At 43.6% G+C, this 18172-nt stretch overlaps 1 protein-coding gene across 35 annotated transcripts in view; it reads right to left on the reverse strand.

Moving 5' to 3' along the window:
* The window catches only part of LOC141785328 (ankyrin-3-like), a 147999-nt gene that overhangs the window by 10605 nt on the left and 119222 nt on the right, over positions 1-18172 (reverse strand). For 27 of the 35 annotated variants that reach the window (XM_074663577.1, XM_074663573.1, XM_074663595.1 and 24 more), the window contains 5 exons: positions 17610-17691; positions 10153-16425; positions 6106-6180; positions 3649-3780; positions 3414-3557 (listed from right to left, as the gene is read on the reverse strand). In XM_074663577.1, the coding sequence (XP_074519678.1) occupies positions 3414-3557; positions 3649-3780; positions 6106-6180; positions 10153-16425; positions 17610-17691 (6706 nt within the window). The remainder of the gene's footprint in view (positions 1-3413; positions 3558-3648; positions 3781-6105; positions 6181-10152; positions 16426-17609; positions 17692-18172) is intronic. The other 8 variants (XM_074663597.1, XM_074663596.1, XM_074663576.1 and 5 more) reach the window with 3 other exon arrangements.

Raw genomic sequence — 18172 nt, forward strand, 5'->3', positions numbered from 1 at the left:
GGCTTTGGAGCTAAAAAAACAGCGATCACAATTCACAGGAAGAGACAGAAAAACAGGAGAGGTGTTAGACTGATGGAGACAAACAGCAGAAACAGATGAATGCACACAGGGAAACCAACTTGGCGTCATGTTTGAGAAGCTGCAGAAGCAAAAATGTTGCACACCAGAGTCAAAGGATTGCTTATCTTGGCTGATAAGCAGGAATAGACCTCTCAGTCACCAGCAGCAGGGGAAACTTCCAGAAGAGGAGCGTTAAAGTGAGGGGGGCTAAAGGGACGGCACTGGATTTGTTAGCATAAGGGACGAGTTAAGGGATCCAGAGGGTCGTAAAATAACACCAACTACATCAAAACCCTGAAATAGTGTTTACATGCTGTTAATTAATCTAACCATGTCTAGCATCTGGACTTCTATCAGCTGTTAGTTCCACTAGAGGGCAGCGTTGTGTTTCAAAATCTACTCTCAGGGAAAGTGGGAGCTTAGACTGGATCCAGAAGCTGGGGGTGTTGGTTAGCTGGTTAGCGCTGATTAAGGATCTGCTGAAGTTAGTCACTCAGAAGCAGGAAGAGGAATTAGAAGGAGCAGGAGGTGGAGGAGGGGAGAGGAGGAGGAGGAGGAGGCAGGGAGCCTGCTGGTCTCAAAGCAGGAGAAGCTAAAGTGGAGCGTAGAAGCTGGGAGGCTTGGAGGGAACCCAGGAGATGATTCAAAACAGCTAACAGTGACACAGAAGCATTATTATACACTGCACACTTTGTAAAAAGGTGTTTCATTTTCAACCCGTCTGTGGGAGTTTTAGAAAAGAGAAAAATGTGTATTTCCCTTGATGACGGGTTGAAAAGGCTTCACCGTTTTGAAGAGTGTTAAAAGTGTATTATTAAAGATCAACGACATCAGAGCAGGCAGCCTCTCACACAAAGCACAGCCATGCATTTTCATTTGTCTTAACGTTTAGTGTTAAAAATCATGTCTGCAAAAAGAAAACCATTGCTTCAATGTTGATCAAAGCAACAGATGAGTTAAATTTCCTTCAACAGATGAGCTATGAGGCACATTTCAGAAGTTTGTCTCGATGTTTTGGCTAACACTGCTACTGCTAGCTTAGTTATAAGCAAGTACATGAAGTACCTGTTATTGATAGCATGTTATTAAGACAGCTTTTTGTATATCAAAAAGGGCAGAGAGCTTTATTCATGTGCTACACATCTGCATAGATACTACACACTTCTGAATCAATTAAAAACCAGTCAGAAAAACAACCACTTAATTGAATCAGCTAATAATAGCCAATTTCAAACCCGCGTGTAACAGCGGCAGTAGCAGGAAGCAAGCTACCTTTTGACATTAGCTACAAATGTACAGTAACTCAATCAATGCAAATGCAACAGTTGCTAAACATGCTAATGGCTTATTTAACCATAAATGTCAACAGTTAAATGGCAGAGATTGGTTGTATCCAGATGGAGTTTGTGTGCTACACATCTGCATAGATACTGCACATTTCTGAATCAATGAAAAACCCCAGTCAGAAAAACAACCACTAAATTAAATCAGCTAATAATAGCATTAAGCCAATTTCAAACCAACATGCTGCGCTGTTAGTAGGCTAGCTACCTTTGTCATTAGCTACAAAATGTACACCATGTACGCCTACAGTAATGGTGATATACATTGCCTTGGAAGTTAATGCAAACACAACAGTTGTTAAACTTGCTAATGGCTAATTAAACCAGAAATGACAACAGTTAAACGGCAGAGATTGGTTGTATCCAGGTGGAGTTCGTGTGCTACACATCTGCATAGATACTGCACATTTCTGAATCAACGGAAAACAACCACTAAATAAAATCAGCTAATAATAGCATTAAGCCAATCTCAAACCAGCATGTCATGCTGATGGTAAGCTAGCTAGCTTCGTTATTAGCTACAAATGTACACCAGTTATGTCTACAGTAATGGTGAAATACATTTGCTCTGAAGTTAATGCAAATGCAAAGGTTGTTTAACATGCTAATGGCTTATTTAACCAGAGATGTCAAAAGTTAAACGGTGGAAATTGGTTGTATCCAGTTGGAGTTTGTGTGCTACACTTCTGCATAGATACTGCGCATTTCTGAACACAAGTTAAACCTACACAAAAAACACTTGCTTAAGAGAATCAGCTATCAATAGCATTAAGCCAGTTTCAAGCCAACATGTAACAGTAACAATAAGCTGGCTACTTTTGGTATTAGCTACAAATGTACGCCATTTATGGCCACAATAGCAATGGTGTACATTTTATCAGCAATTGATGCAAATGCTAGCTGTTTTAAACTTGCTGATGGCTTATTTAACCAAAAATATCACAAAGATTGGTTGTGTTCAGGTTTTATTCATGAGCTCCACATCTGCAGAAAAACTGCACATTTCTGACTCAAGGGAAACCTACACACAGAGACACTCCTTTTCCTATTTCTCCTCTTTATATGTTTATTTACGCCTGTTTTTTGACCATTTTATCTCTTTATTAATCAGACGCTAACTACTGCGCTAAACTAGTGCCCAAATAATATCAGTTTAATAACGTACGTATGCACCAAAAGATCAGGGTCATATGACAAATAGCCTCAAAAAGGAGCTGATATCCAACTTCTGAAATGTGCTTCATTTTGCCAGAATAAGAAAAACTTTAGCCGCCATGTTGTACATCATTTAAGAGGAAAGAGAAAGTTAGAAGGAGAGAAAGACTTCTTTCTGCTTAAAGCAAGCATGCCATCTTTTCTACACTGGTGGTTATAATTATGTTTTTATGTATTTTCTAGAAGCAAACGTGAACTGTGAATCCTTTTTAAACTTGTTACATACACATAAACATAACTATCAGTAAACCAACTCATGAACCAGTGCACTGACCCATCTGAAAACTGTATCATTAGCCATCTTAGCAGTAAGATCACAGATACATTTGTCAGCTGAGGCAGAGGTACCGCTTCATTTCAGGCTTTCATTCACTTCATGCTTCAGAAACAGTCACATAAACTTTCAAGTGTCATGCTTCCATAATAGTACAGATTTATCAGAGGTTTTAAATATATCTCTAATAATCACCCACTGATCTATCGCTGTTAGCGTCCGAATTACTGAGTGCTGCAGATAAATGGAAACTATGAAACCAGCCGGGGTGACTGCTTGAATTAGACGACTCTAATGCTGAACTACCTGATGGTCCATTAGCTGTAATGAGCTCCTGCTCGAGCATTAAGTCACTTTGTGTTCCAATTTAAAGAACGTCCATTGTTTGGACAGGCCTGATTGGTTCTGTTTGAGTCAACACACTCAGGTCTGACTATCTGGCTGAGAGAGGAAGTGAAGAAGGGTGAGGGGACAGACTGAGAGATAGACTGAGAGTTCAGCTAGGGTGGGCTACACTTTACCATCGGACTGATCCGGGAATACTGCGTTATCATCGGCAAAGCAGCGTGTGCCTGAAATGTTACCGTAGTCAAATATGGGCCCTTCCAGCAAAGTCACAATATCCAACCGATTGATCTTAGTCAGCACCGCGGTTAAAGCGTCCGCTGGAGAGGACAAAGAGAGAAATTTAGACTTTTACACAAAATGATGAAACTGGAAACGTTCATTTTTCTGTCTTTCAAACCGTCTGCTTACTTGTGGCATTTTTACCGTCCCTGTGCACCCATTTCTTTAGGAGCATGAAGCTCTGTGCTGTCAGGGAGTTGGGGTTCTCCACTCTGATGAAGTTGATCTCGTCCACAGAGAAATCCAGCTCCCTGGCCAGCTCTGGAACAGAGACACAAAACACAAACAGACCATGAAGATGTAGTCAGCTATTCCTCAATTGGTTGTCCAAATTTCTCATAAGTTGCCCCAATCCGCTTCCATATTCAAATATTAAAACAGGGGTGACCAACCAGTCAAAGACCAAGAGCCACAGAAATGACTGTGGTACAACCAAGAGCCACATCACACATGTGGTCTTACAAACGCACTTCCTGTCACTCATAAATGAAATGACTTTAAGTGAAAATCAAAACATTTCCCATTTTCATTTACTTGTAATTGTGTTTAAATTTGTACTTGAAGCCATGTCAAAGACAAATTTCTGTTTTTACTGCAGAAGAGACAAAGTTCTACGTATCTATCTATCTATCTATCTATCTATCTATCTATCTATCTATCTATCTATCTATCTATCTATCTATCTATCTATCTATGAGCACATGAGCATTGACAGAAGCACATGTAAAGAAGAGAAACTGAAACTTAAGTATCAATCTCATAACCCAAGTATTGATCAACAGTGATCCTAGCATGAGCATCAATATTTCAATATTTCAATATTTAAGTTTGATCGGCACACCACTGCTTATAACAATATACATATATATATATATTTTTATGAATGGATCGAAGAGCAGCACACCGAAAGGCAAAAAGCCACATGTGGCTCCCAAGAGTCGGCAAATTAAGAGGAATGTGTTGCATAGAAATAGACGGATATGGATTTTTCCAGGCTGATACTGATACCAAATATTTGTAGTCAGGGGCCTTTAAACCGATATTTGAAGCTGATATTAATTTGCAGTCAAAGTGCAAATATTGGTGTCAATATTTTGAACAATACAAACTCCAACATTTAACTTTATTCAAATACCTTTAACCATGAGTTTATTAAACAGCTCCCGGGCTCAGCAGCATGTTTCATAAAGTAAAATGAAAGCATAAAGAAATAAAGTTTTCTAAAATTCAATGTAACTGTAATGACTGTAATAACTGCACTGCTGATTGGATGTTTCCCAAGCCATGGCTCTGCTTGTAACCAATCAAATGGTACTGTGGGTGGGAGACTGCTGGGAACTGATTAGTAATCTGCATTAGAGCAGCAACAACACAGTTTTAAATTAGTTTCTTATCGGCCATCGGATTAAAAAAAAGGCTGATGCCGATATGCTTCAAAATGCCAAATATCGGCCCGATAGTCTAATCGGTCTATCCCTAATGTTGCAGAGGACACACCCAGGTTAAAGTCACTGTAGAGTCATTTCAGTAAGTTGTGGTTAATTTATCAAAAGCATTTTCTGTTTAAAAAAAGTCTGTTTTAGTTTTGTCAAAACTTGTCTGAAAAATGTGTTTTCTCTCCTCCTCATTGGCTCAGAGTTTGTGACTCTAACCCTTGTTGATAAACTGTAAATGTTCTGATTGTCTAGACAAGCATCCTGGTTGTAAATCTTAAACCCAGAGAACATAATGTTCACTGCAGCTCTGCAACAGGAACACACATTAAATATAGATGAGATTACTTTTCTCCTGTGAGCCCTCCCTGTGTAGGAAAGCCCGGCACACAGCTTTAACATTCATACTCATGCACTCTTCAGATATATCACTGTGCTTTTACATTAACCGCACACACACACACATACACAGATGGTGACGCCCACTCATATACACACACATGCGGGCAGGCCTGGGACAGTGCTGCAGTGCAGGTGGTCAAGCTTGGACTGCAGAGGCCACACCCTGATCTGCTCCAGATCATCATTTGAATAAAACCATGTCAGAAAACCTCAAACATGCAACACATGGAGGACGTAAACACATCAGTGTGTTAGCATTGAGCTATGACAGTAAAAACGTCTCCTGCTCCACTTTATTTTGCATCCTGACTTCAAACCTAAACTAATCATGAGTTCTGCATGTTAACATCTTGAGAGTCTAACCCCAAATATCATTACAGCCTGAACTGCTTTATGTTGTGTCATGGCATCTGAGACTATAAACAACACTGCAGCACTGCTCAGACAGGACGCTTCATACTGTGGCCAGCAGGGGGCAGCAAACACTGTGAGACTCACAGTTTGGGAGCTGGGTGTAGCTCTCTCTGCTCATTCATTCACACACAGTAGCTTTTAAACACCCCCAAAACAGATCACTTTTACCAAGTTTAATAATGAATGTTCTCATAAAAACAGTTTTTTTCTTATGTTGGGGATCAAAACATCTGGTTTGCAACATTTACCAAAAAGGAAACCATCCTTAAACCTTTTTTTTTACCTTCTTTTCTGATCTGTATTCATGTGTGATACAGTAAGATGTGTGTGGACTCACCAGTCCAGCTGAGTCCGAGGTGGTCGGCTACTATCGCCATGCGGAGGTCTGTTCTCTCACAGGGACTCTGAGGGCCTGTGTGAGGGTGCAGGGGTGGGGCAGGAAACAAACAATTACGACATGATAATAGAAAAACAATCCTCAAATAAGAAATAAAATCTATCTCTCAGTAAAAGATGGAAGTGTCTCCTAAAAAGATCAGTCACATTTAAAGGAACAGGTTGGGATGTGAACTGAAAGTTTGTCTGTGTCAGAGTCTAAACATGGCTAACGTATCTGTATGCTGTGTAAGTATTCTGTCTGCCTTGTTGTGTAGCTATTTGTCATCTAAATATTGTTAATGAACACTGTGGTGTAAGCAGCTAGAAAAACTAAGACTAACTTTAGCTCACCGTCCCAGAAATCTTGCATATTGAAAATAAAGAGTTTCTGGCCAAACTGTCCTCAGATATTGAATGTTTACTCAATACTTCAACGATTTTCAAAGTAAGAAACGTGTCCTTGAAGAAAGTAAGGCTTGTGTGTCTTTGGTATAAACTATAACTGTTAGCTTAGCAATAAGAAAGGAAACTAGGAAACAGCTAAGCTTGATCAGAACAACTTCACAAAAGAAGTTTATCTGACAGCATTTGTAAAGCTTACAAATGAATGAATTTTGTTGAATTGGTACATAAAGTTTGGTGCATTAAAAAGTTTTTTTTATTTATTTACTGTCCATACGGGGGCGCCAAAATCAATTGAGAACTAAAAGTTCTTCCCAGGAGCTTTAAGGCAGCAAATGTACAGCACAGGGTGGCACAATTAAAAGAGAACTGGTTGTAAACATAAAACTGTCCTGGATTATCATAAGCAGATCTCAGGTGCCTGTAGATTATCTTCCATAACTGCTGATTGGGTGATAAAAATATATGGTGCTAAAAGGACCAATGTGCTGCAGGGAAACTGCATATCGTAGACTTTTCTGAATGCAACTAGAAGACATTTTTAACCTGTTTTACTGATTGAGAAACCTTCAAAACTGACCAGTGCTGCTAATGTTCTGGGTTTTAGCTAGGTAGCTATTAGGCCATATGCTCTAAACATATGACTTAAAGAGTGATGTGGAATTAACAGAGTAGCCTTTATCAGTTGGCTTTTAAACAGAACTACCACTCGTCTAAGTTCATCCTAGAACTATCCACAGCTGAGAATTCAAATGCAAAACTTTAGAGGATCTGTAAGGCCAGAAAATTTGAAACAAAATCACATTTACTGAGTTTAGTGTTTTAAGTTCAGTAGTGTATTAGTAGAAAAACGTTCAGAGGAGTTAAAGAGTTTTCTACCACAACACTAGCCACAAACAATCTACCATCAGGCAACATTCGCTCCACTGATAAAAGCAATCCAAGGCTCTAACTTGAAATCAAAGATTATCCAGCTGCAACAAGTTTTCCACCAAGCTCATGTCAACGCCCATTAGCAGCTGATATTCATATGATTGTCAAGTTTAGCCAATGAATTGTTTTTACAGGGTTATCAGAGAGTAAAGAGATCCACCAAAAGATATCTACAAACCAGGCAAGCAGACCAAAACAAACACAAGGTCAGACCCCAAAACCCACCCCAACCCGCCCAGTCCGAGATCTACTCCTGGCCCTTGATATGTTGAGGATGGAGGAAGTGAGAGGTGTGGAGTCATGTGGTGAGGTGCATGGCTGAGCTAGCTTTACCTGTAGTGTCAGGTGAAGGTGAGTGTGTAGCTTAAAGACTGGGCAGTAGCAGAGATAGATCCTCACTCGACTCAAATGTGCAAACAAGGCCGATCACCTGACGTAGAAATACGCTCCAAACCCCTCACTAGTAAAGGGTTAACCAGCCCAAGCTTTAGCTGAGAAACTGCCTCATCAAATATTTTCATGATGCTTTTATTGCCTTACTCCAAGATAACTTTATTTAACATTTTGATGATATACTGGCCTGTACTCTTATTTGGTCGTTATGAGTTAAAATTAGCACCCATGTTGTGGTCGCATGGTCTGTTGCATCTCAGGTGTGGAGACACAACTTGTAACAAGGAAAAGACAGAAATATTTTCCACTAACTCACTGATATTCGATCTATTATGAATAAAATATAGACACGTTTGTCTGGGAAACACTGGAGGTGCATCCTAAACTCCCTAAACTTCCTTATTCCTGCACCTTCATCCAGCAACAGACGGAACAGATGCAACATCATCAAACAATAGAAGTTGAAGGCGGTTATTGCCATCTGCTGTCAGTAAACAGTACTGTGCTTCATTCACCATCTCACTGATTTGATTCGTTGTACCAACTTTAAGTCGAGAGAAGTACCCTTTTCTTGCTACCAGAGGCAGATTTCGTGATTCGGAGGAGTCTCCATGTCAAAGCCTTCCCTCTTTGTCAAAATCAGACATCACAGGACACAGATAACAAGAATGACAGGAAGAGGAAGAAGAAGAAGAAGAAGTGACAGCTTCATTCACGTCACGTCACAAAGCACCCACAACGGCTACATGCATCTCATAGAGAAAGATAAGGTACAACAAGTTTTTAGAAAGAGTTTACAAACTAGTCTGGTTCTCTGTGACCGGAGCCGTGACTGGTTGATCAACCTGACTCCCTTGCTTCTTCTCCATCTGCTTTAGCTCCTTTCCTCCAAGTGACGGCCTACTCTTCCTCTTGCTCCTCCTCATCCTCTCACTGCTGGCCTGCTCAACCTCAGCTCTCACATCTCTAGCAGATGGTGTTGATGTGGTGGTGCTGGTGGAGGTGGAGGTAGAGGTGCGTGAAGGGCGAGAACGTCTAGATGCTCTAGATGGTTCTGACAAGGAAGTGTTCCCGGTAGTGCTGAGGCTGCAGCTCTCCTCTTCCTCAGGTGGCAGTGTTTTCCCCTCTAACTTGAGATTGGTTTGGTCCGAAAGGTTGGCTGCCTGGTTACTGACAGACCTTGTTTTCACCTTGTTTGGGACTACTGCACAGTTTTTTGGCCCTGGTTTGTTTGTGCTACTTCTGCCTGGGGTTTTCCCTAAGCAGTGTCTGGGTTCTGGACTGGATCTGACTTTGGATAGCTTCTTATTCTTCTCTTCACTAACTAAAGATTTTGTTCTAACTTGTTTAGGCTCCTTAGAACAAGAGGGGAGTCTCATGGCTTTCATTATTGGGATCCTAGATTTAGGACAAACATCCCTAAATGGGTCAAACCTCTCTCTGACATTGAACATTGTGTGCTTTCCTACCTTTCTTTGTGCCTTATCTTTCACTATTGGTCGATTTTGACTGCATAGTACGCGGCTGGGTGGCCTAACTGGTATCCTGGACTTGCATACCTTCCCCTTGACCTCTTTTGTTCCTGTGTTTATTGCTACATCAGTAAAATCCCTGCTCTTCTCCTCTAGCTTGCTCAATAATTTCTCTATCCTGCAGACTTCCTGCAGAAAGGGTTCTGAAGACGACACGATACAGCCGTCTGACTGCGAGTACTGCGATACAGGGATACTGCTACATGAGGGGTTGCTAATTTGTTCTTGAGGTGCAAAAGGAGAATCAGAGCTTTGGTAACGGTTACGATTTTCGGGGTTCCAGTCCAAGTAGTCCCTCTGACTGGAAGTTTCTGAAGGAATTCTGTTATTTAAGTAATAATCTGTAATGCCCGATGTGCTATCGTGCAAATAAATATCTGACATGCCTAACATACTTAAACTACAATGATCAGCACAGTTTGAGGTTACAGAGTAAGCGCTATTTACAGTCGTTCCTGAGGTTATGCGGCTTGAGTTGCTACCTGATGGATCAGCAGTTTTATCAGACGCCATCTTGAATCCTGTTCTAAATGTGGTGAATGTGGGCTCAGTGTTGGAAACTGGGTCTCTACATGTGCTGTAACTGCCAGATGCAGTTGATATCTCAAGCTGGACAGTGGTAGTCTGGATGGAGACCTGAGGGATTAAGGTGTTTGAAGGAGTATAAAAGTGGTCCCTGTGTTGTGAGGAGTAATCTATCTCTGAGTCCCTGACTCTGTACCTGCCAGCCGAGAAGAGATGCTCACCAATCTGAAAAAACTGGAGCCTCTCCTCAACCATGTCCCTCTTGCTCATGTCAATCGCACCACTGCGTGTCATCTCAAACATCTTCCCTTCATGGAAGGGGAATGGGTTTGGCTCGCTCGTCGGCGTGCTATCGTCCGTTGGTGTTCGGGCCGGGGTAGTGTCTGGTGTCGTAGCCTGAGACTGGTCGTCCACTGCCAGTCCAAAAGGCTTAGGCTCACCATTGCTTTCCCTCGTCCCGCCCATGTCAACGACTTCTTCTTCTCCACCTTTACTGGACCAAGGGTCAAAGTCCAGCCCTTTGGTTGCCACAGTCTTAAAAGGAGAGTTAAACTCCTCCTCTAACTTATAACTAAAGTAAGTGTCTGAGAATCCCTCTTTCTCTGAGGGTTTCTGCTCCTGACTTTTACCCCCATCCTTACTTACACCATCAGGTTTTTCACCATTTGAGGGGGCATCTTTTTTGAAAGTGTCTTTAAGACATTCCTCTGGGGTTTTTTCTTCTTCTATAACTTCCAGTTTGGTCGGGGGAAAAGAGCGGTCAGTGGACCGAAACGTGTCTGTTGCCCAGACGTCTCTCCGGCTGTCTGGGAGGCCAAACAACCGTAGATCTGCCTGCTCGCACAGGCCATCATCCTCATCCTGCAGCTCGTACCCGTCTAAAGAGTCTATCTCTGTAGCATCTGTGTCATGTGAAAACTCAGCAGTTGTGGCTATCGAACAGTCTGTTATTGATTGATCGTTTCCATTCTGCTCATAATCATAGTCCTCCCCTTTGCCGTTGGAGCCTTTGGACCCATTGGACCCATTGGACCCGTTGGTCCCATTGTGAGGCTCCTTGTTGTTTCCATTCTTGTCATGTTTTTTGGATTTAGACGCTTTTTCCTTCTCCTTCTTCTTCTCCTCCTCCTCAGGGCTTTTGGGAGTTATTTTCTTGCAAGGAATTGGTTGAAACATCGACTCGTCGTCCTCATCGTCAGACTTGGACCGTCCGTCCTCCTCCCCAGGGAGCACTGGAGTAGGAGGTTGAATACGAATGATTGGCTCGGTTATTAGATGCTTGTCATGCTCTTCCTGCAAGTTTACCTCCATCATTTCTGTCTCAGTCTCTGAGGAGGCACAGGAACCTTTTCGGTCTGGATCTGAATTTTCTGAAGCTGAGTCCAGCGGAGGAGGGGGAGGGAACTCAATATACGCAACACCTTTGTCTTTCACTACATCTTGCTGCTCCTGCTCTGAGCTTTGCCTGACATTTTCTGTTTCTTCCTGTGTAATATTTATACTTAACTCCTTCTGGTTATCAACTTTTGTGTCTTGCTCATTAGCATTAGCAAAGTCTGCCTCAGTGCTAGTTTTCCTCTCTGGTAAGGCCTCTTTAACGGAGAAAACAGCTTTGCCTTGGTCGTCTTCCTCTGACTCTTCAGAGACCTCCATGATGGGGCTGGGTTTGCCTGGCATGAATCCCATGAAGCCATCGAGTGTCCTGGACGTGAGGTCGTAGCTGATCTCCTCAGAGCTGGGGGTCTCTGGCGTTATTGGACTTTTACCTGAGCTATCTATGAAAGACACCTGTTCCAGTGTGTCATCATCAGGACTGCTGGGGCTGAGAGCTGAGCTGGACTTTTGTTTGACCGTGTACAACGCTCCTTTGGCGTCTTTCTCTCCCTGCCTTCCCACCTGGACGCTGACGTAAACGGGCAAGGTTTTGATACCTTTGAAATTCTCTTTGGTTGTCAGAGCAGCTGGAGGGGTTATGATTTTCTCCAGCGTCTCCCTGGGGCTTGTAAGGTTATTGGAGTTTGAGTCTTTAGGTGCATTATCCAGAATTTCAAACGTTAGATTTTCATCGGTTTTGGCGGGGCTTGTGACGGGACTCGTCTTTGTTTTGCTCTTGGATAACGTCGGAATCTGTGAGGGTTTAGTTATCGTCTGTTTCTTTGTAAGGTCATTATCTAGAGTAGAAAATGACCTGACGGGAATTTGGGATTCTGTCTTTTTGCGGAGGTTTTTGTTCACCAGTTCCTCCGCGTCTTGTCTCGACACCTCAACTGTAACTTCTTTGGTGACAGACTCACTTTTTGTGGCTTGTTGAATCTTTTTAGCATCACTATCTTTACCTGAATCCTTAACTACAGGTGTCTGGACTTTCTGACTTGCTTTGCTTTCTTTTACATCCTGAGTAGCCCGAGAACTGATATCTTTACCTCTAGTCGTTGCTGTGTACTTTTCAGTTTCCACTGTTTGCTTTTGGGAGGCCTCTGGGATGTTTTTGTTTGCCAGTTTATCTCCTATTTGTTTTGGGGCTTTGGATGGTGATATTAAAGCCTGTTTGCTGCTGTCTGTTGCAGCACATGTGATCTTCTCTGTCTCCTTTTTTGGGCTCACTTCTTCTGATGTTTCAGCTAGTTTTGATCCCTTAGCTCCCGCTGCAGACTGAAACACAGGGAGCTTACTCTCCTGTAGTTTCTTCATTGAAGGCTTCGGCTGCACAGGGGGAGGGATTTTTGTTGGACTAGTCTGACTTTGTTTCTGAGCTTGAGCTTCAAACTTCATCCTGACAGCACTGACTTTAGATGTTGATTTCACGTGAGCAGGGGAAGAGGGTTCGGATTCACTAGTTTTAATTTGTGGTTTGATTTTCTCCTCGGTTGTGCGAGGCAGCATGCTTTTCTGGGGACTGCTCGGTAAGCTCGTGCTTTTCTTTTCTGTTGAAGTGGAACTGACAAACATTTTGCCAATAGAGGGCTCCCTGAGTTTGCTTTTACTGAGTACTTCCTCTGCTGCTTTAGGTTTCTGCTGTGTTTTCTCAGGGCTGCTGCAAGCCGATGAAGGCCAGGACCTGGGTTCTTTAGGATCTCGCCTGATCGGCTTTTTCTCAGGAGACTGCAGCTCATCATTCAGCTTCTCTGTTTTGTCACGGAAAAACTGAGATACCTCGCTTAGCTTCTCCTCAGCTTCCTTCACAGTTTGGTCGACCCTGTCCTCATAAAGAAGCTTATCCCTGCTCCTGTCATGCTTATCCTCCGTAAAGCGCATCCAAACGGCGTGTTTGGGGCTGCCCTGTTCTGTGGAGTAATGGAGCACTGTCACCTTATCAAACTGAGACGGTTCATCCCTGTGCATGAATTTACCAGACTTAGGCGAACCATCTTTTGATGACATGGAAACAAACTCCCTCTTGGGAATCCCATGCTGCTGACTCATGCTCTCAGCCCCTCGACTACCGCTCTCCTCAGAGTGTAGGTGGCGGTTTTTATCAAACGCTGAATCCTCTGTGTCAGAGTGAGGCAGCGATGATGCTTCAAGCTTTTCTGAGAGAAGCATTTTCTCTGCAAACCTGTAAGACTCCCCTCTGATTTCTGACAGCTCATCATCGCAGTATTCTATCGAGTGCTGACTCAAAAGTTTCAGGGCTTTATATGAATCATCTGCCATCAGCTGAGCAGAACTTGGTCGACTATCCTCCTCTTGAGACACGGGGGTGTTAACGCGGGAGGTTTCCAGGAAAGAAGGCAGGGATTCTTCAACGGTCAGCTCCTCCTCTTCCTGTTGGGCCTCATCAAAATCTGTTATTTCTCTAATTGCGTGGTCTCCTTTGTAGACGTAGAGCTCAGGGTGTTTCTTAGTCTCCCTGATGAAGACCTCAGTGGGTTCTGCTGTGCTGTGGCCCTTTTCAATATGAACCTCAATAATCCTTTCAACTTTAGGCTTTGATTTTAAGTCCCTGTCGAGAAATCTAGGCGTCAGCTCATCGCCTTTAACCGAGTCCTTGCTAGCTTTGTGTTCAAAGAGGCCTGCCAGCTCTTTGGAGGGGTCTCTACCTGACTGGAAAGCTTTCATGATATCTCTCACTGACATACCCTCCTCTATCATCTCCGCACCATCAGTCAGTTGAGGCTTATGGTAAACCATCCTAGTGGTCGTAGTAATGTGAGTTTCCTCTTTGAGACACACACTTTTATTCATCATGGAGTCGTCTTCGGGCATCATCGTCTGTAAGGCGTTCATGGAGCTCGCCGAAGCTGCGTCTGGCTCCATTAATGGAAGAGCAGAAGCTGCTTCGTCCATGAGCAAAGGCTCACCGAGATCATCGGGCTGCTCGAAGCTCCTAATGTGGACTACCTCCGTTCTGCTCTCGGTTACACACGGAGGGATGGGGGAATCTGTGAACAAAGGTTTGGGTCCTGTACTCTCGGCGCTCTGAGGAGCAGAAGGCGTCTTTTCACTGCGAGTTTCAAACCCTGAGTCTGACAGAGGGCTCTTATCCTGTTCATGAGACAAGTCCTCTGGTGATTCCAGGATAGTGTCGGGCCCCTGATAAGCCTCAGCGAGCTTGCTCAGGTCTTTCTCTGACGGCGATCTCAGCATGCCTGATACAGGCGGAGGCATTTTAAGCTTGTGCTCTTGTATCGACATCGACGGTTTGAGAACACGTTTCTGTTTCTCCTCTCCTTCCTTCTTTGCCTCCTCATCATACCTAGATTTCAACTCTGCCATTTTGGAAAGAGAGCTTGCGCCAATATCATTGGTTAGGAAATCTACAACCTTAGCGAGCTCTAAGTCTCTGCCTGCCATCGCCTGGTGTCTGAGGAGGAGTTTGTGCTCATCAAACGGAGGGTAGTAGTCTGGAATGGCACTTCTTTGCGCCTCCTCAATTTCATCTTTGGAAAACTCCTCCCACTCCTCCTCTGAAGCTCTCTCTTTACCTGGCATAGCCTTTCCTTCACTGATGATATCTTTCTGTAAAATCTCACTAACTTTCACTAAATCTTCCTTCACCTTCTCCACTAGACTAAACGGCTCCTCGTCCTCTAGCTTGCTCTCTTTCGGAGTGCCAATGTGTGACGTTTGTACAGTTTTAGCTGCTGTTTGTGGATCTGTCTGAAGGATAGCTGTCATTCGGATCAGATCCTCTTTCATGTCTGCTACATCTTTTAAGATCTCCTGGTTGGAGGTTGCAGTTGGGTGGATGATAGGCGGTGTAATGAACGGCGGAGACTTGAGCTGGGGTTTTATTTTTGATGCTGTGACACAAGAGGCTAAAGAGGAAGACGGCGAGGGTGAGGCACGAGCAGAATCCGGCAGTGCCATTTTGAGAGACCCTGGTCCTGGTTTTTGAGGCGTCTCTGGAATGATGTTGAGTAACGAGTACACAGGAACAGTCATTGTACTGGACACAGGTGCTGAGGTGGCGGCAGGTGCGGCTCTCAGGGAGCCATAACCAGAGCTGGCGGTTGTGGACCTTCGTGAGGAGGACATGGATTTCAGGGTACCATAAGCTGACATCGAGCATGAGTCTATCGCTTCATTTATGGCCGCGCAGACACCAGAAGTTGCTGCTTGTGTGGTGGCCTGTATCCTCTCCTGAAGGCTGCTGCTCCTCTCCGTAAGATGGCGAGAAGACGGGGAGGATGGCGTGGAGGAGGAGGATGGGTATTTGACAGGCGAGAGCGATCCATTCATCATGGACAGCTCTGAGGAAGCAATGGTGGTCTGCCCGGTGGAGGAGAGAGACGAGAGGGTCGACCTCCCAACTCTTGAGGAGAGAGTTGATTCTACAGAGGTTTTCAGAGAGGATAAGCTGGAGATGCTTTTAACGGGAGAGAGTTTGGGTACCCCTGAATCTGATGAGACTGTGGATCCCAGGGCAGTTTTAAAAGGCAGATTCGAGTTGTACATGTTGTAAGGTTTCTTTGGCGATGCTGGAGCGGTGATAGGAACCGGCGTCCTCTCTGGTAGAGTGCCGTTTGGTATCGAGTGAAGAGGGGAAGTCCTTGACGTGTATGCAGAAGCGAGGCTTTTGATTGATGCTGGATCAGTGGCAGATTTAGACGGACTACGAGATGGGCTCCCAGAGGAAATGAGGTTAGCAGACCCCTGGACGGGGTACTGACCCATTTGGACAACAGTTTTAATGGGTGAAGGCATAGTCCTGTAAGACCTGATGGGGGATGAGGACACGGGGTCGCTGACTGATTTCACAGGCGTGGATAAAGGTGGCGGCGGTGGAGCTCCAAGGGGGACTTTGATCGTTGTGGGGCATGCATGTGACGGGGAGGAGTGGGGCCAGGAGGTTTTTAATGGAGAAGCAGCTGGTGAGCCTGTCGGTGAATCGGAAGAGGCGAGGACACCCCCCACTCCGACTGGCCTTGTTTGGCTAGGGACGGTAATAGGAGCAGCCGACCATGGTGGGTAAGGTCTGGTTGGAAAGACAGGTTTGTGAGGGTAACCAGCAGGCAGTGTTCTTGCTGTTGTGCTTCGCTCAACTGCTGTTTCTTCAGATGAATTCGTAGAAATAATGACAAAGGAAGGATGGGAAAAATAACAGAAAGGAGGCGGAGGAGTAAAGGTGAAATAAAATATGTTAAATGAGGAGAAAATGTGGAAGAAGAAGAGATCACAGGAGGGAGAGTTGGTCAGTGACGCAGTCCTGGTATCAGGGAGGGAAAAACAGCAGTTTCATGAAGAGCTGGATAAGATATTTGAGTCTGACTGAAGATGAGTTCATGAACAGAAACAGTCGTGGCACCGTGTGTTCAAAGATTGGAGGATGACTCAAAAACAACAACATCAGCAGCAGCAACGTAATGAATCAACTCAATGAAGCACAAACAGCAGCAAATCAAAGTCAAAAGACGATGGCTCGGACTGACAACAGAAAAATGGGAAGACAAATGCACCAGGATTTACAACAAAACAGACTTCTCTCTTTGGACTTCAGATGCTCTGAAACCAGGGTAGAGACTCTGGCTCTAATATCAATCTGCTTTTTAGAGTGCCTTTTATCTGTTTGTCAAAATAATTCATATTGACAGACTCCCCAAAGACAATTTGGACGCTATGATACAATAGAGCCAAGGGCTGCAGAAGTTTCCATTTTCCTTAAAAGATGACAAAATGTGTTTTCCAAGACCTGAGTTTTGGCCCATTTTGTCATGCGAGATCAAAAAGAATTGGTGACAAGCAGAGAGAGTGAAAAACTGAAAGAAAGACCTGGAAGAAAGCCGAACACAAGACCTCCTGACATGCGTGTTTGTCCCACAAAAAGTGTCAGAGGGGACAAATGAGAAGAAAATTTTACTTTGACCTCTCTCTGAAACGTTGCGGGTAAAAGTCAAAGAAAAATTTTGATGGTGCTGCATTGGGACTTCAAACTCAGCAGTGGAAATCAACCAAACAAATCCAAGAGTAGGACTCACAACGTGGGCAAGCACAGCACAGAAACTCAAATCCACTCAGTAACCCATGCAAAAATATGTACCATGTTGTCAAACAGGCATGTGACAGTGCATGTTATGTAGGATGAAAATATGCATTTATTACATTAAGGAAGTAACACACATCTATCTACAGATTAATCACGCTTTCTGCAGGTTCATTAAAGCTGTTAATGGACTATCTTATCCACGCTGATTAATATAATCATCAAAGGGTTTGTTAGTGAAAATGTCAAACTCACTCAGTGCAGGCTCGGCCAGATAGCTGTAGCGCTTACGTAAGGCTAGGGATGCAAAGGTATGACGTCGCTCTGGCTTTTCAGTCTGCAACAATAGCAAACAAAACATCAGATTTACGGCAACCGACTTTGTAGAAATCTGCCAAACTTCGTCAATTTCAACGAAAGAGTCTGCGTTAGTTGGTGTTAAGACTTAGATTATGCAACACCAGGTATCCGTCATCTTATATTTCTCTTAAAGCACTACTTACTCACTACCAAGCAAAGCTTATCCAAATGAGCTCAGACTTGGTTTTATTAGTTCCTTAAAGTACAATTAATCAGCTTTAATCTCTGGTCTACAAACTTTACGCATTTCCTCACCACTTTAATCACATTTTATGGAAGAAAAAGGGGTAAATATTGGATTAGGAACAAATGATTTGTAATTTCTACAGTATATCATGCAAACTGAGCAGCTGAAGGTTGCCTTGAAAAAGTAAAGCTTGTATAGCTCTTATAAAGCGGAAAGAATAATGCTATGATGAAGAGAGCAGGGCCAGTAAGCAGGGCCGCCTTAAATCTAG

This window comes from Halichoeres trimaculatus, unplaced genomic scaffold, assembly GCF_033239565.1.
Source record: "Halichoeres trimaculatus isolate MK-OKI-2021-1 unplaced genomic scaffold, fHalTri1.1 fHalTri1_scaffold_23, whole genome shotgun sequence".
In the NCBI taxonomy this organism is placed as follows: domain Eukaryota; kingdom Metazoa; phylum Chordata; class Actinopteri; order Labriformes; family Labridae; genus Halichoeres; species Halichoeres trimaculatus.